Source organism: Amblyraja radiata, chromosome 26 (assembly GCF_010909765.2).
Source record: "Amblyraja radiata isolate CabotCenter1 chromosome 26, sAmbRad1.1.pri, whole genome shotgun sequence".
NCBI lineage: Eukaryota > Metazoa > Chordata > Chondrichthyes > Rajiformes > Rajidae > Amblyraja > Amblyraja radiata.
In genome coordinates this window covers 12,111,481-12,139,472 of record NC_045981.1, presented here as the reverse complement: position 1 = coordinate 12,139,472, position 27,992 = coordinate 12,111,481, and the positions used below count along the sequence as shown (strand labels likewise).

The 27,992-nt window shown below is 43.6% G+C and overlaps 1 protein-coding gene and 2 long non-coding RNA genes across 4 annotated transcripts; 2 read left to right on the top strand and 1 right to left on the bottom strand.

The window, feature by feature from the left end:
* Positions 1–3,071: 3,071 nt before the first annotated feature.
* On the bottom strand, positions 3,072–7,796 carry LOC116987927. Its single transcript, XR_004415829.1, has 2 exons — positions 7,665–7,796; positions 3,072–3,524 (listed from the first exon to the last, which is right to left on the bottom strand). It is a non-coding gene; the product is annotated as an uncharacterized LOC116987927 (long non-coding RNA).
* Positions 4,228–26,941, top strand: LOC116987928. The gene is made up of 2 exons (XR_004415830.1): positions 4,228–4,262; positions 26,514–26,941. It is a non-coding gene; the product is annotated as an uncharacterized LOC116987928 (long non-coding RNA).
* On the top strand, positions 8,050–26,336 carry ccdc137 (coiled-coil domain containing 137). Of its 2 annotated transcripts, XM_033044253.1 has the most exons (7): positions 8,050–8,177; positions 9,906–10,033; positions 13,511–13,751; positions 14,695–14,777; positions 17,149–17,228; positions 23,242–23,459; positions 23,584–23,631. In XM_033044253.1, exons 1-6 carry the CDS (start codon positions 8,110–8,112, stop codon positions 23,443–23,445), a joined length of 804 nt encoding a protein of 267 aa, XP_032900144.1. In that variant the 5' UTR covers positions 8,050–8,109; the 3' UTR covers positions 23,446–23,459; positions 23,584–23,631. The 2 variants fall into 2 exon arrangements, with proteins under 2 accessions (XP_032900144.1, XP_032900143.1); XM_033044252.1 differs by having other exon boundaries at positions 23,242–26,336.
* Positions 26,942–27,992: the final 1,051 nt, after the last annotated feature.

Genomic DNA, 27,992 nt, shown 5'->3' with positions numbered 1-27,992 from the left:
GAACTTTTTTCCCTCTCATTTATTATATTGTTTATAATGTACTATGTTTACATATTCTGTTGTGCTGCAGGAAGTAAGAATTTCATTGTTCGATCTGGGACATATGACAATAAAACACTATTTATTAACCCACTGTTTTCCATGGATTTATGTTTCAAATAGTTTAAGCCCAATTCTTCTTGTTTCTGGCCCTCTTGCCTGTGGACCCAGTTTCTCTGCATCTACTCAGGATGGATTTAAGCGAGAGTTAGATAGAGCTAGTTAGGGGCTAGTGGAATCGGGGGATATGGGGAGAAGGCAAGCAAGGGTTATTGATTGGGGATGATCAGCCATGATCGCAATGAATGGCTCGAAGGGCCGAATGGCCTCCTCCTGCACCTATTTTCAATGTTTACTCGAACCAAGTGTATGTGGTTTTATCACCTCTATTAAATCCCCCTTAAAAAACTTCCCCTGCAGCTACTGTGGCAATGAATGATAAATTGTTACATAAATATTTAAACCATAACTAATAGGTACATTTGTACTATTAATATGTAAACTATTCCAACATGCTGCTGGCCAGCCAAGATCAAAATCTTTTATGGTCGAAAAGGATAGGTATTTCTAAAAAATGGATCGGGACCCTTCTTCAGATCCTGGTGACATTTCAGGTCAGGATCCTTTTTTTAAAAGAGATACAGCACGGAAACAGGCCCTTCGGCCCACCAAGCCCGCCCCGACCAGCGATCCTGCACTGTCCGACACCCTTCTTCAGACGGACCCGTAAAAGAGTGCTATTGTATCAGATAGTAGATCCTCCTCTAGGACCAGCACACAAAGTGTTGCCACATCCGGAGCTATCTTGCCTTCTCTGAGATAAGATCAGTTCTATCAGGGACTGTGGAAAGTTAAGAACCAGACTTATGTACTTTGTTAAAATTCATCCCAATCTATTAATAGCAAAGAATAGTGAAAGGCTTGGATTGAGTGGATGTGGAGACGATGTTTCCACTAGTCATAGTCTCAGAATTAAAGGAAGTTCTTTTAGGAAGGAGATGAGGTGAAATGTCTTTAGTCAACGGGTGGTGAATTTATGGAATTCTTTGCGGCCAAGTCAGTGGATATTTTTAAGGCAGAGATAGACAGATTCTTGATTAGTACGGGTGTCAGAGGTTATGGGGAGAAGGCGGGAGAATGGAGTTAGGAGGGAGAGATAGATCAGCCATGATTGAATGGTGGAATAGACTTGATGGGCCGAATGGCCTAATTCTACTATTCCTTATGACATGAATTAAAAGCATCAAAACGAAAACAACTTAAACCTTTATTCTGTCCTTTCGAATATATTTGTATATATTTATTCAATGGTATATGGTCACACAGATCTGTTCTGTATTTATTTATGCCTACTATATTCTGTTGTGCTGAAGCAAAGCAAGAATTTAATTGTCCTACCTGGGACACATGACAATAAACTCTCTTGAATCTTGAATCCATCGAGCTCTTGGTATGTTAAGTGCATTAATTGCTTCTGTGCACGACACTCCTTATGCGGTTACATTTTTTGTCTTTAAGAATGCATTTATCAATTCCCTATTCTCTATTTCATGGATGTCCTCTTACACCCAGAGACAATGTAGATTTCTCATCACTGATTTAAAGTGTGGTTCTAATTGTTTTGAAAGGTGTTAGCTTAGCTTTCACTTTCAGATGCTGATCACCATGCAATCTCATCAGTGTAATGGTATGGGATTTTATTTTTCACATGTACTGCGATAGAGTGTATCCTCAAAAGTAAAACGCACCAAGCAGGAGCATGACCCTCGTCACCCACTCTTCCAACATGTCCAGGCACCAAAAATCTAGAAATAGCTTCCTACATGGTTCAACCCCTGGATGATAATCCCCGCACCTGTAGGATAGATGCTTGGGTGACACACCTACAAACAAAACCCCACACACACTGACACCATACCCTGTGGAGTCCCTTCCATTGGGAGCGAGAGACATGGCCAGTCTGGCTCTGCCTCAATCGCCTCAGAACACGGGTCAGACGGTGCAAAGCCCTCATGCAGAAGTGGGGGTACAATAACGGTGGACCAACCGAATATGACTGCGAGGAGGCAACCCAAACTATGGAGCACCTACGTACCTGCCCCTCCTCCCTGAGCCCTGCAAACCAGAAGATCTCAAGGTCTTCAACCCATGTGCCACAGCCTGCGTTATGCACTGGCTTGGAAAAGTGTAGCGACACGACAAGACTGTGTTCGAGTGAAATTCAGCTTTGTATACAGTTCAGTACAAGTATCACTGTAGATAAGCACTTACATACATCTTTGATAAACATCTCTGATACAGTACAAGAGTATAGCAGCAGTATGGGATGGGACTGTATGCAGTCGCCAGTTTGGCGCCATTTTCCAGTTCCAATTGTTGTAAGTGCAGGGTTCTTGACCTGACCATAAAGGCCCGTTGCCCTGGCGGGCGTTGCAGGGTCGGCCCAGTCAAACACAGTGTCCTCCGCCGCTGCGTTACGCAGTGGCTTGGAAAAGTGTAGCGACACGCCGTTCCTACCTACCCATAACTGATACCACTGAGGGCAGAAAACAGAATGCTGGCTAGAAGTGCGTTGGAATAGTTTAGAGTTAACAAATACATGAATGAATGTTTCAGCAGAAGATAAGATCAGGGTCAGGTGGGATTAGAGAGATAGTGTATTTCTGGTGATGTAAAGAGTCTCGATCGGCCTCTATCAGTTGCGAGGAAGAAGATGACGATAGACAAAATGCTGGAGTAACTCAGCGGGACAGGCAGCATCTCTGGAGAGAAGGAATGAGAGACGTGTCAGGTCCAGACCCTTCCTCACACTGAGAGTCAGAGGAGAGGGAGACTAGAGATGTAGAAGGGTGAGGTGTGAAAATGACAGATCAAAGCAGACAATGCTCAAGAAACTATAAAACATTTTGTTGTTCGCTGAGGGGAAGGTGACTACAAGGCATGCAATCAGTAAAATCCAACGTCCGTACTTCACTTGAGCCACACTGCAATTCAAATAAAATATACGCTTAAAAATGCTCCGATACTTAGAATTACAATTTCTGTTGCAATTTTATTTCCATTTTAATAAACGCCTTCAGATTTTCATCTTTAACGTGTTCGTCAATGGCCTTGTAGACTTTTAGTCCAGCATCCTGGTAGTATTCTGACATTTCTTCTGCATATGAAATCCATACACAGTTGTGGCACCCCCTCTCACAGCACCAGGTGGGGGGTATTGGCAGATGTTTGCATTTTACCCCAAGTTGATCATTCCCCCCGTTCTTTAGTTCTTTATGTTTAAGATGGGCCTGGGTGTTTTCTTTATTTTCCGTGTAGTTCGGGTTTGTGAAGTGATTAAAAAACCGTTTGCTGTTGGCGATAGTTCGGCAAGAGGATAGTACCTGCAGAGATCGTACAAGTCCAGATGTGCAAAATGAAAGAGGCAAGCTTGGCATTCACCTGATCCTACTGGCGAAAAGTGTCGAAAGTAGTCAAAGCACTCCCTGAGGAAGAAAGAAGGGAAGATTATTGCTCACTGCGTCGGCTGTAATGTACAATATTTGCTTGTGATCTCCTTCACCTCTCTTGACTCCTTCATTGTCTGCAGATTGTCTCCTGGTTTGTCCAACATACAGCAGTGTTAGGAAGCATTTTCTTTTTCCAACTAAATGTTAGGAAGACCCAAACCATCCTCTTTTGTCCTCACCTACTCCACTTCCCAACCATCATCTTCCAGCACCTCATATTTCACTTGGGCCGTATACAACCCAGCAGTATGAATAATGGTTTATCTAACTTCCAGTAATCCTTTTTTTCCCTCTCTCTCCGTCCCTCTCCCACAATAGTTCTGCAACTAGTTTTACCGTCCTGATTAATTTTACTGATTGTATGCCTCGTAGTCACCTTCCCCTCAGCCACCAATGAACCGTTCTATAGTTTCTTGATGGTAGACAAAAATGCTGGAGAAACTCAGCGGGTGAGGCAGCATCTATGGAGCGAAGGAATAGGTGACGTTTTGGGTCGAGACCCTTCTGCAGGATCTGCAGTTCTTTCTTAAATATATAGTTTATTGAGCATCGTCTGCTTTGATCTGTCGTTTTCACACCTTACCCTTCTACATCTCTAGTCTTCCTCTCCCCTGACTCTCAGTCTGAGGAAAGGTCTGTACCTGACACGTCTCTCATTCCTTCTCTCCAGAGATGCAGCCTGTCCCACTGAGTTGCTCCAGCATTTTGTCTATCGTCATCTTCCTTGCAACTGATAGAGGCTGATCGAGTCTCTTTACATCACCAGAAATACACTATCTCTCTAATCCCACCTGACCCTGATCTTATCTTCTGTTGAAACATTCATTCATGTCATTGTTAACTCAAAACTATTCCAACGCACTTCTAGCCAGCCTTCTGTTTTCTACCCTCAGTGGTATCAGTTATGGGTAGGAAGGAACTGCAGATGCTGGTTTAAACCGAAGATAGACACAAAAAGCTGGAGTAACTCAGCGGGACAGGCAGCATCTCTGGAGAGAAGGAATAGGTCTGGTTTCCCTTTCCCCAGACTCTAGTCTGAAGAAAGGTCTTGTCCCGAAACATCACCCATTCCTTCTCTCCAGAGATGCTGCCTGTCCTGCTGGGTTACTCCAGCTTTTTGTGTCTATCTTCGGTATCAGTTACGGCTTCAGTTTCAGAGTTATGCATTTCGTTGTCTCTGTACTGTACACTGACAATGACAATTAAAATTGAATCTGAATCTGAATCTGAATCTGAGTTAGTTTATTGTCACGTGTACCGAGGCACAGTGAAAAGCTTAGGCTTAGCAGAAGAGTGTGGGTTGAAGACCCATCCTAGTAACTGAAAGTTTGGCCGATACCAATGCAGCACTTATGAAATACTGCACCGTTGAATGTGGTGGTTTTTTGCATAAAGCCCAGCATCCGCAGTTTCTTGTTTCTACTGCGTTTTGGATAAGACTAATTTTATCCCTCAGAGAGATGCAAAGGACATTTAAACACTCTTGTCTCTTGACACTGAGACCATCTAACCAGCTAGATGAATGCAAATTTATTTCTCCTTCGTCCTCCATATGAAAGTGTCGCAATCATTATACCTTATCCCGACTGCCACGTCTTCACTACCAGAAACACACCCTTGGTCCCACCCATATTTTGCTGCCACCCAGACTTACTTATTTCCCTTTTTCTCAGATCTGAAGGATTCTTCATCTGAAACATTAATTATTTCTCTATTCGCATGTGTGGCCTGATCTGCTTTGCTTTTCCAGCATTTTCCATTTTCATACCACTTTAGCTCAGTTTTTCTTATGTTACATGCACGTATAGCCTATCGAGAGATCCTACCACCTTACGATTTAACAATTAATTATGTAGACTGAGAAGAGCCAGTGCTGGGAACTGCTCCCATTCAGCCATTTGAGTCATCCTCTCACAAACACTCCCTCTCACATCCTCTCTCACATTTCCACCAAATAACTGCCAATTTACTGGCAACTCCCTCTTTCTAATAATAATAATAATAATAATACATTTTATTTAATGGGCACCTTTCAGACATCTCAAGGACACCTTACAGTAATCGGAATAAAAACATATAATCGGAATAGAACAGGTAAAAAAAGACATCACAGAGACACAAATTAAAAACAGAATTCAATCCAAAAACAGAAAATCAAAAACACAGCGTGAAGAGAGAGCAGCGGCAGCCAAAGCGCGCTAGCGTCCACTCTCTCTTCACGGCAGCCATCTTGGACACAGACCTACAGGACTACAATTATACAAAAAAATCATCCCCCCACAGTGGGTAGCACTGTGGAGGAAGGCACAGTGTCCAGTCCCCACCCCATGTTCACCCCAAAGTCAGACCTATTGGGTTCTGGTGATGAATTGTTGGCATTGACTGTTTCCCTTCCTAGATGCTGGCTGACCTGATGAGTTTTTCCAGCATTCTCTGTTTTTGTCTCAGATTTCCAACAGCTGCATTTTTTCCGGTTTTCATTTACGAGAGATTTTAGTTTCATTATTGTTGTCAGTCAGTCAGTCAATCAATCAACAATCCAATACTCTTCCCCCGTCCCTTTTAAAGTACCAGTAACTCTCAGACTGAGAGTGCTAAGAAACATCACCTATTCTTTTTCTCCAGAGATGCTGCCTGACCCACTGAGTTACACCAGCATTTTGTGTCTATCAACAAATAGGTGATTGTATCATTCTGGCTGATGATTAAGTGAAATAGCACAGCCTAATAGATTTACCAGCTTTTGAAACCTAGAGGTTGGTTTCCTGCCAAATTGTCTTGGCAGTTAACCAAATTCATTTGGCAATTCTAGTGCAATAAAATGTGACCAGAAGACCAGCAGGATTCTGCCAAACCACAATATTGCAGAAGTTGGGAATTACTTTGGGGCATCACACAGGAAATTCAGCCAACCTGATTTCCCAAACATTGAGGTCTTTGGCCAAACAAACCTCGCCCAGACCAGTCCCAACTTAGCTTACACTAATATCCAGGAGAAGAGTGAATGACAGAATCAAATACCATTGACTCAAAACGAGTTGTACGTTTGGGTTTGTGGCCTTATGGGGGAAGTGCTTCCCCTTTCGATTTAAACATTACCTTAATTGCACTTTTCCTTATGTATGATTATGCTTATAATCATTGTCATAGTCATGTAGCACGGAAATAGACTCTGCAGCTTCACTTGCTTAAGCCAACCAAGATGCCCATCTAAGTTCATAAGTAATTGGAGCAGAATTAGGCCATTCGGCCCTTCAAATCTACTTCACCATTCAATCATGGCTGATCTATAATTCCCTCTCATCCCCAGCTTCCTGCTTTCCCCCCCATAACCTTTGACATCCCTACTAATCAAGAATCCCACCTGCCTGCTGCACTCGTCCCACCTGCCTGTATTTCACCTATATCTGGGTAACATTTCGGGTTGAGACCCTTCTGGGTCCTCAGACTGGGTCCCAGAAGGGTCTCAACCTGGAACGTCACCCATTCCTTCTCCCCGGAGATGCTGCCTGTCCAGCTAAGCTACTCCAGCATTTTGTGTCTTATCTTCGATGTTATTCCTCTGACCTTCTCCTTGATGCAGACACAAGATGAAGGCGGCAGCAAGGGACTTCCTCATTTGCACTCGAGGAGGTTGGTGGTGGGATGACCTTGAATCTCCGTGTGTCGTCCTTCTGGTGTGGGGTTGCTGGTGGAGGGAGGGAGGGAGTGAGGGTGGATCGCTGGCGAGGTTCAGAGCACCGGCCGGGGTGATTCCGAGTCAGGGGTGTGAGACACGGGGACTGCAATCCTCCGCAACCCTCCCCAGTGGCAGAGGTCGTCATGGTCGATTTTGGATGTTCAGCCATGATCATAGTGAATGGCGGTGCTGGCTCGAGGGGGCCCCTGTACCTATTGTTTTTATGTTTCCATGAAGCTCAGGCTCCGCACACTCAGTGCTTATCTCCTTCTCCTTCTCCTTCCCCCTCCTCTCCCTCCCTCCCTCCCTCCCTCCCTCTGTCTCACTCTCACCCCACAGAGGCCCAGACGCCACTGATCAATTTCCCTCCTGGGATAAATAAAGTTATATCGTATCGTATCGTATGGTATGGTGCGCGGTAACCGGCGGTAACTCACCACCGGGCAGCAGGTGAGCAGCCGCCCCGCTGTCAGGCGCGGCCCAGGCCCAGGCGCTGCCTAGCAACGGAAGTCGCCTGTGCCCCGCCCCCGCCGCATGACGGACAGCCGCTTCGGCCAATGGGAATCGCAGGAAAGGAGAAAGTGTCCGCCAATGGGACGCGACGTAGCGCGAAGCGGTGAAGTGATCGGACCAATAGGATCCCCACCCAATGGGAACGGTGAATTGTACACCAATGGGATCCGACGGACACGACAGCGGCAACCAATGGGACGACAGGAGGAGGACGGACGTATTGACCAATGGGATCCGGCGAATGACGGCAGCGACCGCCAATGGGATTCGACCAAGGCCTCCGCCAATGGGCTGGCGGGAGCAGGAGGGGTGAAGGGTGACGGGGGCGGCGGGACCGGCGACGGCGCGTGTGTGTGTAGCGGCCCAGGGATGGGGCGATTCCCGACCGCGAAGCCGGCAGCCCCGGCGCGCAGGAAGCCCCAGCAGCGGCGGGACAGGTGGGAGAGACTTTATTAAATGAGACGGGGGGGTCAGGTTCAAGTTACTGCCTGAGATCCACATAGAAACATATACAATAGATGCAGGAGTAGGCCATTCGGCCCTTCGAGCCAGCACCGACATTCAATGTGATCATTCATGGCTGATCATCCAAAGTCAGTACCCGTTCCTGCCTTCTCCCCCATATCCCTTGATTCCGCAAGCCTTAAGGGCTCTATCTAACTCTCATTTGAAAGCATCCAGTGGATCGGCCTCCACTGCCTTCTGAGGCAGAGAATTCCACAGATTCACAACACTCTGGGTGATTCACAACTCTCTGGGTGGCTGAACAGGGTTCTGCCTCCTCGCTGTTTGTGTGGGATAGAACACAGCGGGACAGGCAGCATCTCTGGAGAGAAGGAATGGGTGACGTTTCAGGTCCAGACCCTTCTTCAGATCAGTACAGGAGCAGGCCCTTCGGCCCATAACGCCATGCCTGCCCTATCAGCCGACACATAATCCACATCATATCCAAACTTCAGAAAGTGCTGGAGTAACTCAGTGGGTCTGGAGAACATTCGGATGCTGTCTACGTGGAGTTTGTGCGTTCTCCCTGTGATCGCATAGATTTACTCCGGGTGCTGCGGTATCCTCCCATATCTCAAATTCCAGGTTTGTAGATTAATTGGGCCCTAATATGTGGGGAGCGAATAAGTATAGTTTAGAGGTACAGCATGGAAACAGGCCATGCGGCCCATCGAGTCCGTGCCAGCCAGCGATCACCCCTTACACTAACTTGCACACACTAGGGACCATTTTTACCATTTGACGAAGAATATTAACCTACTAACCTGTATGTCTTTGGAGTGAGGGAGGAATCCGTAGCATCCGGTGAAAACCCACGGGGAGAATGTACAAACTCCATAACTCCATACAGACAGCACCCGTACTCCGATGTCAAAGACTTGAGGACCTAACTTTAAAGTGAGAGGGGCAAAGTTATGTCCTCAAGTCTTTGACATCGGAGTACGGGTGCTGTCTGTATGGAGTTTGTACAAGGACATGTGTGTGGCACGATTTTTACACCGTGCGATGGGTGCCTGGAATGGGCTGTCGGGTGGTGGTGAAGGCAGATACTATAGTGACATTTGAGGCTTTTAGATATGTACATGGATATTCAGGTAATGGGGTGATGTCATGTGCAGGCAGAGAAGAGTAGTTAATCAGTGTCATATTCAGCACATACAGTGTGGGCTATTGGGCCTGCTCCTGTGCTGTACTGTTCTATGTTCTAAAGTTAACAGTTGATGTAGTGTCTTTTGCTGATTTGTGTGAGAGTTTCAAACTTCATGCTTTCATGTTTCTAACTTCACTGCTGAATGCCTGGTTATAGATTGTGGGCAATATTCCCAAAATCTACAACATCCCACCTGAGGGGAAATTATTTCTTGTAGAAACGAGGAGCTGCAGATGCTGGTTTTCAAAAAAAGTAACTCAGAAGAAGGTCAGGCAGAATCCCTGGAGAACATTGATAGCTGACGTTTCAGGACTTCTTCAGACTTCAAATTATTTCTTCCTCACTGTCGTTTCCTTTAATATCTCAATTTTCGACATCATTACTTCCTGATCTTCAAATTCCTGAGTTTGTTCCTTGCAGTTTGAGAGGGAGACCCGATCTAATTCTGTGAATTGTGCGGCAGAAGACTAGACATCAAAGATTAACTGACAATGCTGTTTTAATTCCATAGCCAACCCAAGAAGAGCAATATGAAGCCCCAAAATACTGATGAGCAGGAGATTCCGTACAAACTCCGTGAAATAATGAGAAGTAAAGAGAATATGAAGAAAAAGACCAAAAGAAAGAAGACAAAAGAAGGTAAAGTCTGTTGGTGTTACAGGTGACTCACATGTTATGGTCGTTCAATGTATTGGAAATTCGTTCTTACAGCATTCGCAAATCACTATCCAGAAATTTGAGATACAGAATAAAATTTGCTCTCATGGAAATTGTTGGGGAAAAAAAGATTAAAAATTCATTATTTTCTTGATTCAAGTGCAGATGATGCGATTCTGCCTTTTGGGAAAATCGGGAAATGGACCATTTTTTAGAAATAAAATGGTGTCATAGGTTTGTTAGTTTGGTTTTGGTTATTATTGTCATGTGTACTGAGGTACAGTGAAAAGCTTTTGTTTGTGTGCTATCTAGTATTTTTTTTTAAAGACTGTGCATGATTACGATCAAGCCATCCACAGTGCACAGATAAACGAGAATGGAGTTGAGAGGGAAAAATAGATAAGCCATGATCGAATAGCGGAGCAGATTCGAAGGGCCGGATGGCCTAATTCTGTCCTTAGGCCTACGATCTTAAATGCAAGCTCCCCCTCGGTAGTGTGATGGTCGCCTGAATTCTGTTGGAAATTATAATCTATATATAACCATTGTTAACTTTGGGGTGGCGCAGCGGCAAAGTTGCTGCCTTACAGCGCCAGAGACCCGGGTTCGAACCTGACTACGGGTTCGGTCTGTACGGTGTTTGTGTGTTCTCCCCGTGACCGAGTGGGTATTCTCTGAGAACTTTGGTTAATTGGCTTGGTATAAATGTAAAAATTGTCCCTCGTGTAGGATAGTGTTAATGTGCAGGGTACGCTGGTCGGTGCGGACTCGGTGGGCTGTATGTCAATACTAAATAAAAACTTAACTTGAGACTTAATCGTATGATTATCTTGGGATTGGAATTAGTTTGCTCAGACTTGACATGGTGCATTTGACTTTTAGTGGGTTTGATTTATCCAGGTAAATAAATCAAATCCTTTTGTGGGTGAGATTGCCACTATGTCCAGACGCACCTTATGAGCAACTGAAACAACTTTATTTTATTTCATTCAAGAAGCTGGGGACCAATGAGCTGGAGTAGCTTGAGGTTCAGCCAGTCTCTGGAGGATATGGACAGGTGACGTTTCGGGACGGCAATCTTCTTCAGACATCACCTATCCCTGCCTTCCAGAGAATCTGCCTGAATTGCTGAATTACTCCAGCACTTTGTGTTCTATGCAAGATTCCAGTTCCTTGTGTCTAACTGGGGCCTAAAACAGGCAGTCAGTGAACAGGTGAAGGTTGTCTTTGTCAAAGTCAGGATTGGAAGGCTGAAACTGAGCGGAGAGGTGGCCACCAAATAGTGGTGTTGGAGCACTTTGTTCGGCACCTTATTGAACAATATTTTTAATGCCGTGTCTTTTATTTCACTTGAGAGTAACATCAGTCCCTGCGCAGAGAATATATGTCTATACATGTCTCCCTTTTCCTAATAATTGATAAATATGACTTCAGTTACATAATTTTGATCTAATCCAGTGGCATCCCACCAATGTGCATGCATACATTCAGATGTGAAACCAAGAATTTTAATCCTCTTGGCACTTTAGGTTTAAAGATTTATTTTGCGATTGAACATTAAATAATGATTAAAATCATAATTATATTTATGGGGTGACGTACTGGCTCAATGGTAGAGTTGCTCCCTTACAGCGCTAGAGATATGGATTCGATCCTGATGACGGGTGTTGTCTGTACGGAGTTTGTACGTTTTCTCCGGGTGCTCCGGTTTCCTCCCACACTCCAAAGACGAGCAGGTTTGTAGGTTGATTAGCTTCTGTAAATTGCGCCTAGTGTGTGGGATAGACTAGTGTATGGGTGATCGGCAGTCGACTCAGTGGGCTGAAGGGGCCGTTTCCACGCTGTATCTCTAAACTAAATGTCCCTAATTTAATGTAGTTAGTATAGTTTTTGGTGCATGAAAAAAACAATAAATAATATAACTATCTAACTGTACATGCCTAAAGACAGAATTTCTGAGATTTCCTTTGCTGTTCAGCCGGTAGTTATTTTAATTATAGCAACCTGGCGATGGGTTTTCTTTGTTGCCTTTGGTACTTTACCATTAGTATGCATTTTATTATTTTGCTGATTTTCTCCCTTTCCCGAAGGTGTATTTTTAAAATTGTTCCTTTATGGTTTATTGTTCCTTCATCCCAGAGTACATAGAATTGTACAGCACAGTAACTGGCCTTTCAGCCCATCATGCCCATGTTGACCTTTTTGGCCATCTACACTTATCCAATAATGCCCACACTATGTTCATATGCTTCCAGGCGTCACTAAATTTAGTGCCTGTCCAAATGTCTCCTTAACAGGGTGATTGGATCTGACTCCTCTGGCAGTGAGTTTTAGATATCAACCACTCTGTGGGTATTTTTTTTAGTTTCCCTCAAGTCCTCTTAAAGGCCTCTCAACCAAGGACTGACCAGTGATATATCCCTTGCCCCTATCCCAAACCCCTTGTACAGTGGCCATTTGTGGTCTGGAAATTTAATTGAATAACTTTGGTTTATTTTGGAGATACAGTCCAGTTGAAAAGGGCCCTTCAGCCCACTGAGCCCTCGCCAACCAACGGTCACCAATTCACACAAGATCTATGTTATCCCAGTTTTGTACCACAACAAACAAAAGAACTCGCATCAACATAGAGTCACACAGCACGGAAACAGGCCCTTCGGCCTAACTCACCCATGCTGACCAAGGTGCCCCATCTAAGTTGATCCCATTTACCCACGTTTAGCTTATATCCCTCCAAACCGTTCTTATCCATATACCCATACGGATGTCTTTTGAGAAGAGTGGGAGAGAATCATTTATAGTTTAGTTTAGAGATACAGCGTGGAAACAGGTCCTTTGCCCCACGGAGTCCGTGCCGACCAGCGATCACCCCTGCACGTTTTATCCTACACACCAGGGACAATTTACAGAGGCCAATCAATCAACAATCCTGCATGTCTATGGGAAGTGGGAGGACGAATGTTCCCAATGTTGGGGGCGTCCAGAACCAGGGGCCACAACCTAAAAACTGAGATGAGATAAAATGTTTTCACCCAGAGAGTCATGAATTTATGGAATTCTCTGCCACAGCAGATATTAGAGGCCAATTCACTGGATGAATTTAAAAGAGAGTTAGATAGAGCTCTAGGGGCTAGCAGAATCAAGGGATTTGGGGAGAAGGCAGGCACGGGTTACTGATTGTGGATGATCAGCTATGATCACAATGAATAGCGGTGCAGGCTCGAAGGGCCAAATGGCCTCCTGCACCTATTTTCTATGTTTCTATGTTCGATGAAGCCGGAGCACCCGGAGAAAACCCATGCGGTCACAGGGAGAGCGTGCAACAGACAGCGCTCGTAGTCAAGATCGAACCAAGGTCTCTGGTGCTGAAAGGCAGCAACTCTACCGCTGCACCACTGTGCCGCTCTTGTGTGCCTGGGTAAAAGGAAACTATCATTTTGCTTTCTTTTCAACACCCAGCAAAACAAAATAGAAAGCCTACTTCAGGAGACTCCGATTCCTTTGGGGCTATACCAGTTCCGAAGTTTAAGAGGAAGAAGAGGGAATCGGTGAAAGATTTTATTCAGCGGATGGAGCAGGAGACGAAGCATGTAATGTTCATGAGCAACCAGCAGCTGCCACGCTATCCTGAGATGGAGGACACGGAGAAGAAAGAAGAAGGAGAAGGACCAGTGAACACAAAGTCTGAGAAAAAGAAGGAGTACGTTCCATTATCAATGCACAAACAATATTATATCGTAACGAAAAACAACATTAATATGGAGTTATTCAGCGGGTCAGGCAGCATTTCTGGAGAACATGGATAGGTGATGCTTCGGGTCGGGACCCTTCACTAGTCTGATTGTGGTGGGGGATGAGGAGAAAGCTGGAAGAGAGGTGGGTGCAGGACAGAGCCTGGCAAATCATAGGTGGACATGGTGTGGGGTGGGGGTGTTGATTGGGAGATGGTTGGACAAAGAAAACAGTTCCTATTAAATCTTTCCTCTTCACCTTAGATTCTGTTCTCTGGTACTTGGCTCTCCGAATCTGGGTAAAAGACTGCATCCACCCTATCTATTCCCATCATTATTTTATACACTTCTACAAGATCACCCTCAGCCTCTTGCATGCCAAAGATGAACATTCTAACCTGCCTCATCTCTCCCTATACATCAGTCCTGGTAACAACCTCTTAAATCTTCTCTGCATTCTTTCCAGCTTTCTCAACTATAAACAGTTCTGTGTAATATAATTGTAGAGGCAATGTAATATTATATTTTTATTACAACTGTCGACTGCTCTTTGAGATTATGCATAAGGATATTTCACCTAGAATTCGGTTGGTTTGCTGAAGTCTTGGTTGTAAAAACCACCTCCCTTTGCATCCACAGTGTCCCATTCCATATTATTAATGTTTTCAGTATACATAGTTGCAAGCTCTAGAGAGAGTGCGATCTATTATAACTGACAGTGTAAGAAGGGCAACACACAACATGGATCTTCTTCTATGTCATATTCTATCGAAGGAAAATGCTGAGTGTGGTAAGAATTGATGCCTCCGGGGATGAAGCAAGTGTTGTGAAAGATCAAGGGATAAAAGTGTCTTTGAAATGTTTTAACAGAAAGTTAGCATTTCTCCATTAACTTTATTTTGTGTTTAATAGATCCGATAAAAAAAGGTTGAGAAGGCTCATTGGTAAGAAAATCGAAAGAAAGGAGATGAAACTGGAGAAAGAAATGTTTACAGGTGAGTGTATGTAGCAAGTAGTGTGCTACTTCCTTATTCGTGCATTATTTGGTGGTATTAGAACGGTTGACGTTTTGGGGTTGGGGCCTTTCTTCAGACTGATTCTAATGTGAGGGGGGGGGGGAGAAGCAGGGCAAAGACTGGTGAGTGATAGGTGGAGCCATGTGAGGGGGAGGTTGAACTTTATAAAACATTTGGAGTTCAGTGAACAGTTCTGGTCACCACATTATAGGAAGAACATGATTGCTTTGGAGGAATGAAACAGGAGATTCATCAGGATGTGTCGGAAGGAACTGCAAATGGTGGATTATTCCAAAGACACACAAAATGCTGGAGTAACTCAGCGGGCCAGGCAGCATCTCTGATGAAAAAGAATAGGTGATGTTTTGGGTTGAATGTCTGAAGAAGGGTTTCGGCCCGAAACGTTGCCTATTTCCCTCGCTCCATAGATGCTGCTGCACCCGCTGAGTTTCTCCAGCATTTTTGTCTACCTTCAAATTACTCTGTCATTTTGTGTCTATCTTCAGATTAATCGGGATGTTCTCTGGGATTTAATGTTTTACTTAAAAGGAGAGCCTTTGGCTGGGATTGTTTTTCTTGAAGTAAAGTAGATTGAAGATGCTCCTGATAGAAGTGTGCAAGATTATGAAGGACATAGATAGGGTTTTCCCCAGAGCAAACGTGTCTAAAACAGGACAGAGATGTAATATTGCCAACCTCTCTCTTTGGACCCTTAAGATGCCTGATAGCAAGAGTGGTTCAGCTTTTTCAGTAAATTTGTAGTCCTGGAATTGTTTTCCATTAAGTTCATAAGTTCTAGGAGCAGAATTAGGCCATTCGGCCTATCGAGTCTGTTCTGTCATTCAATCATAGCAGATCTATAGTAGCCCTCTCAACCCCATTCTCCTGCCTTCGTCCCATAACCCCTGACACAAATGCCAATCAAGAATCTGTCAATCTTCACCTTAAAAATACCCATTGACTTGGTGGAGCCTCCACAGTCGTCAGTGGAGATGAATTCCACAGATTCACCACCCTCTGACTAAAGAAATTCCTTCTTATCCTTCTCTAAAGGTACGTCCTTTTATTCTGAGGTTGTGTACTCTGGTCCTAAACTCTCCCACTAGTGGAAACATCCTCTCCACATTCACTCTATCCAGTCACTAGATGGGGCACTTCACCCACTCGCACTGCACAGCATCTGTGAATCCTGAACCGCTTGTGGGCTGTGCCACAGAACAGTCGAAGTATCAGATGTTTCAGAGGACTTTCTTTCATTTTCCCTTCTCCTTAGAGAGATGCTTGCTGGATATTTGCACTGACATTTTGCATTAATATACCATGTCACTTTGTAGTTCAAATAGCAGAACTTCAGTGCTAAAGAAAAAGTCTGGTCAGATTTGTGGGACAAACTTCAATATATAATTATACGGCTAAATTTTGGGAAGCAGTTGTATTAATGTTTAAAAACATCGAAAAGAGATGGGGATAGGCCTCGAGTCATGCACCATCTGTCGAGAGAGAAATGGTTAATAGCTTTAGGGTGAAAGGGGAAAGTTTAAAGGTGATGTGCGGGGCAAGTTTTATCAGGTTGGTGGACGCCTAGATGCATGGTGGTGGCGGTGGCAGATACCATAGTGGCATTTAATATAAATCAAATACTAGAGAGCGTGGCTTTAAGGTGTAAACGACAATGGTTAATGGAGATGTGCTGGGCAGTTTTTATTATTACTACCTATTACACAGGGAGTGTTGAATGCCTGGAGCAAAGTACCCAGGGTGGTGTTTGAGACAGAGTGGCATTTAAGAGACTTGGATAGGCACATGGATATGTGGGAAATGGAGGGATATGGATTATGTCCAGGCAGCTGAGAGTTGGTCTTGGCATCATGTTCAGCACAGGCATTGTGGGCCAAAGGGCCTGTTCTTGTGCTGTACTGTTTGATGTTCAACTTGAAAGCATAAGTTCAAGAGAAGTGAAATATCAAAGACACTGTTGTGGAAAGTAACATTATCAGAATGGATACGATGGAGGCAAGCAGCTGTGAGAGTGAAATGTTGTTTACATATGGAGTTAGTACGTTCTCCCTGTGACCGTGTAGGTTTTCTCCAGCTGCTCCAGTTTCCTCCCACACTGCAAAGACATGTGGGTTTGTAGGTTAATTGGCTTTGGTAAAAATTGTAAAATGTCCCGAGTGTGTAGGATAGTGCTAGTGTACGGAGTGATCGCTGGTCTGCGTGGACCTGATTGGCCGAAGGGTCTGTTCCCACACTGTATCTCCAAGAGTCTCAAGTAAAGTATGTTTGTGCTGTAAGATTCCATTGTTGGATTAAAACTCATTTCACTAAATGGATGTGATCTTGTTTGCAGACGTAGTAGCATTTGGAGAAGTGGCCATGCAACCACCCACCCTCACCGCTCAACCCAGGAAGAGCCAGGCGACCAATATGGTAAACGTTTCTCTTCTTGCAGGTTTTTAATGATGCCGAAACAAAACTGTTCAAGAATCTAGAGTATTTTTTTGTAGTTTTCGAGATACAAATTGGAAACAGGCCATTCGGCCCACCGAGTTGTGAATCTGTGGAATTCTCTGCCTCAAGGCAGTGGAGGCCAATTCTCTGGATGCTTTAAAGAGAGAGTTAGATAGAGCTCTTAAAGATAGCTGATTCAAGGGATATGGGGAGAAGGCAGGAACGGGGTACTGATTGTGGATGATCAGCCATGATCACAATGAATGGCAGTGCTGGCTCGAAGGGCTGAATGGCAAACTCCTGTATCTATTGTCTATTGAATCCGTGCCTGTGATGGATGAGGCAATGTCTACCACTCTTCTGTAATCTCCTTTGTTCCCGGGTGTTTGAGTTGCAGAGCCAGGCCATGAACCAGTCAGTAGAAGTCCAATATGGTATTTGTCAACATTTAAGATTCAAGAGTATGTACTGACCATCAAACAATAATATTCTTACTTGCAGCAGCATAACAGTCAATGGATATTTGTAAGGTAGAGGTAGATAGATTCTTGGTTAGCACGGAGGTCAGGGGTTATGGGGAGAAGGTAGGAGAATGGGGTTAGGCGGGAGAGATAGATCAGCCATGATTAAATGGTGGAGTAGACATGATGGGCCGAATGGCCTAATTCTGCTCCAATTAATTATGAACTTATGATAGACACAAAAAGCTGGAGTAACTCAGCAGGACAGGCAGCATCTCTGGAAAGAAGGAATGGGTGACATTTCGGGTCGAGACATTCCTTCTCTCCAGAGATGCTGCCTTTCCCGCTGAGTTACACCAGCTTTTTCTGTCTATCTTTGGTTTAAACCAGCATTTGCAGTTCCTTCCTACACACTTATGAACTTACGAACAGGTTTTTAAACACATTACACATACAGATAACATAGTAACAAAAGTCAAAGAATTAATAAACCAATAAATGAATATTTCAATGTGTGCTGGTTCCTGCTAGAAATTCTGTTTTAATTCCTGCTCTCATTGTTCCTTTGTTCCTTTTTATATAAACCCTTTACCGCAGACTTGTCTTTTAGTTTCAGCACATATGCTATTTTGACTTTTAAAAATTGCCAATGAATCAGGTTCCTTTGTGACGACTTTCAACCTGTAACTTGACTCCTCTTTTGGATAAATCCATGCTTTTAATGTAGGTGGATAAACAAAGTAAAGTATTGACAACCTGTTATGGGAAATATGTGGAGGTTCAATGGATATTAATGAGTAAACCAGCTAATGCATATCTGCGTGTTATGAGAATGCTGTCATTCAGTCTTAACAAATGACATGCTGTTATCATATCTGGCTTTTCCTAGATCTATAGAACTGGAAATTATCCGGCTTATCCCTAAATCAATTAAATCTGAAGAAAGGTCTCGACCCAAAACGCCACCTGTCTATGTTCTCCAACTATGCTGCTTGACCTGCTGAGCTACTCCAGCACTTTGTGCCTCCTCCTGTTCCCATCTCTTTCAGTTAAATGATCATCGATCAGTTCCCTAAAAGCTAACTCGGATAAACTTGCCTAATTGTTTTGTCACTCTTGGCGTAGCAATTATAAACTCATCCAGTTTTCATTAAATGTTAGTGATACTGTGTTGGGACGAAGAAAAAATCGAGATTTCTGCTACCCCCATTACAAAGCGCTTCATTCCTTAAATGACCGAGCTCTAATTTTATATTATGATTATAATGTTCTGGATTTCCACCTGAAGATGAAACCACTGCTCTCTACCCATCAAATTGTGCTGTCATTATAGCCACTTCAGTTAGATTAGAGTCAAGGCGTCACACAGTCATACAGCGCGGAAACAGGCCCTTCGGCCTAACTTGTCCACTCCAACCAAAATACCCCATCCACGCGTCCCACCCATCCGCGATTGGCCCATGTCCCTCTAAAGCTTTCCGATCAATGCACCTTCAGTCTTCTAAACACGATGGAATACGAGTCAAATTTGTGTAACTTGTTCTTTCAATTGAAACCTCTGTTTCATGCTGTGCCACTCCCAGTATAAGGCAAGATATCTTCTGTAAGGTGTGGTCCTGAAAACTGAACACACATCCTGAGGACAGTGTGGCATCATGTCTTAATTGCAGCTTCACTGGGATATTGCCCAACATTCCAGTAGTCTCCAGCTTGTATTACCCTTTGTGTCCTGGCATTGGGTTTTCATTTCATTTAATCCCTACATAGCCCTTTTAAACTTTTTTTTAATGCAATTGCTGTGTGTCTGAATTTAGTCATCTGCATGATTGATCAAAGCTTCACTGTTTTGTCATCTCCTGTATTGATAAAAGCTTCTCTTCGGATACTTGGGGAATACTGTTTGTCACGTCCTTGTTAAATGTGTTACCTTTATCCCTGTTCTCCATTTCCTACCTCCAAACTAATCACTAACCCTTGTCACCCATACATGAATGCTGATAAAGTATGCCACCAATTTTCACTCCCTAGTTCCACTGGTTCAGTTTAGAGATACAGCGCAGAAACAGGCCCTTCGGCCCACAAGAGCCCACACCGACCAGCGATGACTGCACATTAACAATAACCCCCACACACACACACACACACACACACACACACACACACACACACACACACAAGCGACATTTTATATTTTATACCAAGGCCAATTAACCTACAAACCTCTACGTCTTGGGAGTGTGGGAGGAAACCCAAGGTCTTGGAGAAAACCCACGCAGGTCACGGGGAGAAGGTACAATCTCTGTGCACAGAGCACCCGTAGTCAGGATTGAACCCGGGTCTCTGGCGCTGAAAGGCAGTAGCTCTACCGCTGCGCCACCGTGTCGCCCTTGGTGCTTATGAAACTCGGTGGGGGGGGAAACTGTAGATGCTGGGAATCTAAAATAAAATCAGAAAAATGCCTGAAATACTCAGCAGGTCAGGCCACAGTATTTGGCCGAACATCCATCACCTGTGCAATTTTGGTCTCCTAATTTGAGGAAGGACATTATTGCTATTGAGGGAATGCAGCGAAGGGTCACCAGGTTAATTCCCAGGATGGCGGGACTAACATATGATAAAAGAATGGGTCGACTGGGCTTGTATTCACTGGAATATAGAGGGATGAGAGGGATTCTTATAGAAACATATACATTTCTTAGAGGATTGGACAGTGTAGATGCAGGAAAAAATTTCCCGGTGTTGGGGGAGTCCAGAACCAGGGCTCACAGTTTAAGAATAAGGGGTAGGCCATTTAGGACTGAGATGAGGAAAAACATTTTCACCCAGAGAGTTGTGAATCTGGAATTCTCTGCCACAGAAGGCAGTGGAGGCTAATTCACTGGATGTTTTCAAGACAGTTGGGCTTAAGGCTAAGGGAATCAAGGGACATGGGGGAAAAAGTCAGAAAGGGGTACTTATTTTGGATGATCAGCCATGATCATATTGAATGGTGGTGCTGGCTGGAAGGGCCGACTGGCCTACACCTGCACCTATTTTCTAGGTTTCTCCGGGTGCTCCGGTTTCCCCTCGTATTCCAGAGATGTGCGGGTTTGCAGGTTAATCGGCCCCTGTAAATTGCCCCCAGTGTGTAGGGAGTGGATGTGAAAAAATGCGATAACTTAGAACTAGTGTGAACAGTTGGTCGATGGTCGGCCTGGATTCAGTGGGCCAAAGGGCCTGTTTTTATGCTATAACTCTAAACTAAACTACTTATCAATCCAGTCAGATCAGGCATTTTGTTTCATTGCTTTAGGATTCTACCATTGGAATGACAATTATTATGCAGTCACCTTTTATAAATGTTCTGAGTGGAATTGATGGTCATTGGATTTTAATGTGTATTTGTACATGATGGTGAAATATGATTACAATATTTGTGCATTTAACATTATTCTTTTTCATGAATAAGAGAATGTTTGTTTAACCTCAACTGCATCACCTCATTATAGTTTTTAGTGTATTAAGACTGTGTGTAACGGTGCAGGGACTACTCATTACACCAGATAGAAAGATTTAAATGGAAATGTTCCAAGCTGATTAATTTTCGATTGTGCTTAAATAACCTGGGATCACTCGCAGTCGTGGGCAAATACTAAAAACTGCAAGGAAGTGAGGAGAAAATTAAAGGCAGCTTTTGGTTGAAAACATTTAAAAAGGTGCAGGATTATAATTGTAGGATATTTTAATGATCTTAACATACACTGCGATGGAAATAAATATCTACTTTTGTAATTGTTTTATGGGGCATTTAGTCTTCAAAAAGGAAGAAAGCTTTTCTTGAATTGAGATTAGCATTGAACATGATCAGGATCTAATGGTCCATATCCAGGGATCCGACAGAATAACCGCAGCACAGGAGATAGCTGTTCGGCCCACCCTGTCCACACTAGCTCGATACCAGAGCAACTTGCTCTCTGGCCCTTCTCTGTAGCCTTGCTTACATTTTCCTTGCCAATCGAGCCATCCACTGTACATGATAAAGCGAATAAGGTTTAGTGCAAGGTAATGTCCGATCAAAGATAGTCCGAGGGTCACCAATGAGGTAGATAGTAGCTAAGACGGTTCTCCAGTTGTTGGTAGGATGGTTTCACTGCAAATTCATTTCACTGCACTTATATGTGTATGTGATGAATAAAACTGATTGATTGATTGATTGGTTCAAGATAGTGCGAGGGTCTCCAATGAGGTTGAGACTCAGGACTGCTCTCTTGTTGTTGGTAGGATGGTACATCTTGTTGAAGATGCAATAAAACCTGTCCTCTGAACATCTGCTGACAGTTCATTCAAGATTTCAATCATGTCCAGAGTAAGGCAAAGAGCCTTTTCTTGTGTCACTCCTACTTCTTTTCCTCATTGTTTTATAACTGGGACTGTCCACAGTGGGAACAGTCTTCCAATATCTACAGTGTTCAAAACCTCCCAACCCTAATGCAAAAATTCCAGATATTCATCTTTCTCCACAGTAAACAGTGCCAGTCTTTCTAGTCGATCCTTCTACCTGTATACCCTCGTCCCAGGGACCATTCTCATAAATCTTCTCTGGATTGCCAGAATGTCTTCGCATACTTCCCATAATACACTAATTTAAAGTTGGACTGCTGCTATTTAAAAACATTCAGCCTGACTTCCCTGAAGTACGATACTAAAGAAAAGCTGGAGGTTCCAACAGTCATTTTTCCATAATTCCTATGCAAGTCAAATGCAAAAGGCATCATTATAGGAAAATTAAAGTTGAGGGGGGAATAACGCACAGTTTATAGTTGAAGCTGGGAGTCTCTTATATTATTTAGTTTAGAGATACAGAGCGGAAACAGGCCCTTTGACCCACCATTTTCTGTGCTGTCCAACAACACCCAATATACTAGCACTATCCTACACACACTAGGGACACTTTACAATTTTTACCAAAGCCAATTAATCTACAAACCTGTACGTCTTTGGAGTGTGGGAGGAAACTGGAGCAACCAGAGAAAACCCACGCCTTCACGGGGAGAACGTACAAACTCTGTACAGACAGCACCCGTAGTCAAGAAATCTGGCTCTGTAAGGCAGCATTGTTTCAAGTAATTGGACAACTGCTTTTAAAGCACATTGAAGGGTTGCTTGATGAAGAAAGATATTGACACGCAACAAAAATAACCTATTTTTTAAATATTGAACAGCAGGAGACCTGCATAAAAATAAAACGTACAGCGCAGATGTGTGGACCAAATAGCTTTTTTGAAGACTAGCATTTTTATGATGTTAGTAAATACGCATAATAATGCTTCCATATGTTAGAGCTTTGTGATTTAAGATTTTAATCCACTCTTGGCGATGAAAGTAGCCCAAGTGTAGGTTTTACATATCAACTTTTTTTTTTAAAAGAATTTGAAATATTTAAGTGCATGCCATTAGCCTTGGGGTTGTGAAGTCTAATCTTTTATCAGCAGGAAAGGATTCTGTGATCTCCATTCTTTTGTGGTTAAACTCGCTTTGTTTTTCTTTTCTAGCCTGGTCGCCGACAGTTGCTTCTGAAATCTCTGATTGGGGAGGACAAGTGTGGCACAGAACGGACAAAGGAGACCACCCGAAATGTTAACTTGCCCACTATGTCCATGGCTCGCCAGAGGATCATGTTGGAGGAGCGGGAGAGAGTCATTAAGGCCTATAGAGCTCTGAAGAAACAGAAGCTGCAAGCTCTGACACAGAGTTAGATCAGCATGGACAATGCGAAGATGGCGGCACGGTGGCGCAGCGGTAGACTTGCTGCCTTACAGTGCTTGCAGTGCCAGAGACCCGGGTTTGATCCCGACCAGGGGTGCTACCTTAACGGAGTTTGTACGTTCTCCCCGTGACCGAGATCTTCGGTTTTCTCCCACACTCACAAAGACGTACCGTTTGTAGGTTGATTGGCTTTGTATAAACCTAAATTGTAGGATAGTGTTAATATGCGGGGATCACTGGTCGGTGCGGACTCGGTGGGCCAAAGGGCCTGTTTTCGCGGTGTAACTCTAAATTAAACTAAACTAAAAAGATTCGTAGGAAGGAACTGCAGATGCTGGTTAAACATAACCTAAACTAAACAGTTAAAATGCACCAAAACTGCTGGAGTAACTCAGCAGGACAGGCAGCATCGCTGGAGAGAAGGAATGGGTGATGTTTCGGGTCGAGACCCTTTTTTTCAGACGACGAGACAAAAGATGCTGAATCAACAGGATTCAGTAAGACACCAATCTTCCCAGCTAATGATTCTCAAAATGGTGGCAGCGGGGAAGGAGGCCATTTTATGAGAACAATCCAGCGAATTCCACTCCCGAATGGCTGCTGATCTTTTATTTAATGAGTGGCACCATTTTGATATATTAAAGAATTATTTATCATTTGGTAGGAGCTTATACATTTCCAGCTATAAAGTAGTCTATTGTCATACATCCCAAATAATGAAATTCTTACTTGCAATAGCAGCACAACAGGTATATAAACACAGTACCCAATAGATAATATAATAAACAAATGATCAATAAATAAAACAAATCTAATATACGCAAAAACAAAGCCCAAATCGCTAGTGCAACCCAGACTTTAGTTGGAGTTTGTTGTGCTCAATAGCCTGATGATTGTTGGAAAGAAGCTGTTCCTGAACCTGGATGTTACAGTTCTCAGACTCCTTTACTTCCCGATGGCAGGAGTGAAATACCTTCATCCCGATGGCAGGAATGAAAAAGGATGGTAGTACATTCAACTTGTGGAACCATGGATTTATACTTGTAATTCTCTGTATGTCTGGCTGCCTGAAAAAAAAGCTCTTCGTTTGGAAATCGCAATCGACCTTGGTTATAACTTTGAATCTAAGATGCCTTCACGATGATAGTTTACTTAGTTTAGTAATACAGCACAGAAACAGGCCATTCAGCCCACAAAGTCCGCGCCGACCAGCGATTCCCGCACACTTACACTTATCCTACACACACTAGGGACAATTTACAATTATACCAAGTCATTTAACCTACAAACCTGAACGTCTTTGAAGTATGGGAGGAAACCGGAGATCCCGGAGAAAAACCAACCAGGTCAAGGGGAGAAAGTACAAACTCCGTACAGTCAGCACTTGTTGTCAGGATCGAACCCGGGTCTCTGACACTTTAAGGCAGCAACTGTACCGCTGCGCCATCTTATATTTGGCTTATTATTTTAAACTTGTTGCGTTTAAAAATGTTTCGCTCATTTAAAGATATCAAGTCTGCGTGTGGACCAATAGAGGAGGAAAGTGTTGAGATATGCCAACGACCATTGAATCAATTAGTAGTTTGGCCTAATAAAATCCAATGCAAAATCCAAGATGTGATCCAACATAGTTATTAGCAGCAAAAGAGACAAAGTGCTGGAGTATCGAGTTACATTTAGCTCTTAAGAATAACAGAATCAAGGGATAAGGGGAAAAAGCAGGAACGAGGTACTGATTTTGGATGATCAGCCATGATCATATTGAATGACGGTGCTGGCTCGAAGGACCAAATGGCCTTCTCCACCTATTTTCTATGTTTCTACCTCAGCAGGTCAGTCAGCATCCAGCAGCGGAGTAGGGTCCTGACCCGAAACGTCACCTATTTATATCCTCCAGAGATGCTGCCAGGCCCACTGAATTGCTCCAGCACTTTGTGGTTTTTAGACAATAGGTGCGAGAGTATGCCATTCGGCCCTTCGAGCCAGCACCGCCATTTACTGTGATCATGGCTGATCATCCACAATCAGTACCCCATTGCTGCCTTCTCCCCATACCCCTTGACTCCGCTATCTTCAAGAGCTCTATCTAACTCTTATGAAAGCATCCACAGAATCTGCCTCCACTGCCTTCTGAGGCAGAGAATTCCACAGATTTACAACTGGGCGGAAAAGTTTTTCCTCATCTCCATTCTAAATGGCCTACCCCTTATTCTTAAACTGAGGCCCCTGGTTCTGGACTCTCCCAACATCGGGAACATGTTTCCTGCCTCCAACGTGGTCACTCCCTTAATAATCTTATGTTTCAATAAGATCCCTTCTCATCCTTCTAAATTCCAGTGTATACAAGCCCAGTTGCTCCATTCTTTCAACATATGACAGTCCCGCCATCCCAGGAATTAACCTCGTTTTTTTTGCTCAAGATTCCAGCATTTGCAGTTCTTCATGTCCAGATATTTGCAAACCTACTCTGTCTACTGCTGAGCTGTTTACCCTCATTTCCCTAGCACAGTTATCGGTTGAGTTCTGACTATTATGCAGCTTTCTGGAAGCGTTTTGTTGATCATTCATGTTTTAAGAAGGTTTTGTCTGTTATTTGCTTGACTTGTTTTTTTTTATGAGATAGCAGCTATTTGTAATAGCTTCCAGTGAAAGCATGTGAATGGGGATACAAATTTATCTCGTAAAGTATGTTGGTGCCTGGCTAATAACTCTGAAGTAAATGATTTATGTTTTGATAACCAGCAGCCATCTATAAATCTAGTTTTACATCATGTGCTGCAGCATGATTTACATTGCAAACTCTTTCACACCAGACTTCCAATGTAGAAGACCTCAAATTACGAGCTACCCTGACAATAAATATTGAAAGATTTTGCGAGAAGAGTTTGCTGCAGATTTCTGTAGAAATGACATTTTGAGGTCAGAAACTTTCAGAATATTTCAAACCAAAAGGCATTCATTTTGACGATAGTCACAGTGCTGGACTAACTCAGAGGGTCAGGCAGCACCATCCTTTTTCTCCCGAGATGCCGCCTGACCCGCTGAGTTATTGCAGCAGTTTGTGTCAACCAGCATTGCAATTTTCTTCCAGATTTTAATTTAGAGTTGGATTTAAACATGCTATCTCCTATCAAGAAAGAGGATATTTAATAATTGTTGTATATCTTGTACATTTTCCGGGTATATTATGTAGGAACAGTACAGGAACAGGCCCTTCAGCCCACCATGTCTGGGCTGAACACTATGCCAGGTTTATTAATCCCATCTGCCTGCATGTGGTCTGTATTCCTCTGTTCCCTTCCTGATCATGCATCTAAATGCCATATTGGAGCAATATTTCAGGTTGGTTTGTACAACAAGCTACAAACAATGGAGCAGAGTGAGTTAAGGGGGGATTTGACAGAAATTAGTTAAAAAATTAAGCGTTTGGAAAGGATGGCTAAAGAGAAATAATTTGTAATGATTAAAGGCTTGATTTAGTTTGGAGATACAGCGTGGAAACAAGGCCTTTAGCCCAGTGATCAACCATACACTTGTATCCTACACACTAGGGACAATTTACAACCTTTACCAAAGCCAATTAACCTTGCCAAAAAACCCACGCAGGCCACAGGAAGAATGTACAAACTGCATACAGACAGCACCATACATGCAGACAATACTGCATATAGACAACACCATACATACAGTCAGGATTGAACCCCAAGTTTCTGGTGCTGTAAGGCAGCAACTCCACTGCTGTGCCGCCCATGGGAAGGTAACAGAACAGTTCTTGCTGTTTTTCCCCTCCAAGCTCATCGATACGAAACTGAAATGCAATACTTCGACATTTTCTTAGGCAAGATCAGACGCGGATTCGAACCTGACTACAGGTGCTGTCTGTATGGAGTTTGTACCTTCTCCCTGTGACCCGCGTGGGTTTTCCCAGGGAGCTCCGGTTTCCACCCACACTCCAAAGACGTACAGGTTTGTAGGTTAATTGGTTTGGTAAAATTGTAAATTCTCCCTAGTGTGTGTAGGATAGTGTTAATGTGCGGGGATTGGTGGGCCGAAGGGCTTATTTCCGCGCCGTATCTCGAACCTAAAACAAAGCTAAGTAAGCATCACTGCAAAAGGTTTGTTTGAAAAATTGGAGGTGCCATCAGTACATCCATGGTCGAATAACCAATCCGTGGGTTACACCGGGATTATGTTGTCCTGCAGAGTAACAGACCACTTGTTTATGCTCAAAATACGCTGCAGGGCGTGTTTTTACTTGAAGTCACACTGGTCCACCAACTGCCGACACGTTCTGGTGCTCAGCAGGCGAGAGTGTGGGCTTTGCTTCTCCACAACATGTGTTGGCCGATGTCAAAGCAGCATTGGCTGAGGGTTATCAGCCGACATCTTATCCACTCTCTCGCCACTGAAGAAAAGCACATTGCCTGTGGTGATGTAAACTGTTGGGTGTTGGAACAACGCCCGACTCTGCTCTCATTTGAGATCTGCATCATTACGAATGAGTTGGAGGTATTCCAGCCGATTGGATTATCGTCTC

Excerpts from the sequence above, each read along its gene's own strand:
- ccdc137 (XM_033044252.1), top strand. The coding sequence starts at position 8,110 with ATGGGGCGATTCCCGACCGCGAAGCCGGCAGCCCCGGCGCGCAGGAAG. Across the intron at positions 8,178-9,905 it reads CCCCAGCAGCGGCGGGACAG|CCAACCCAAGAAGAGCAATA; the intron begins GTGGGAGAGACT and ends TTAATTCCATAG. Across the intron at positions 13,752-14,694 it reads AAGTCTGAGAAAAAGAAGGA|ATCCGATAAAAAAAGGTTGA; the intron begins GTACGTTCCATT and ends TGTGTTTAATAG.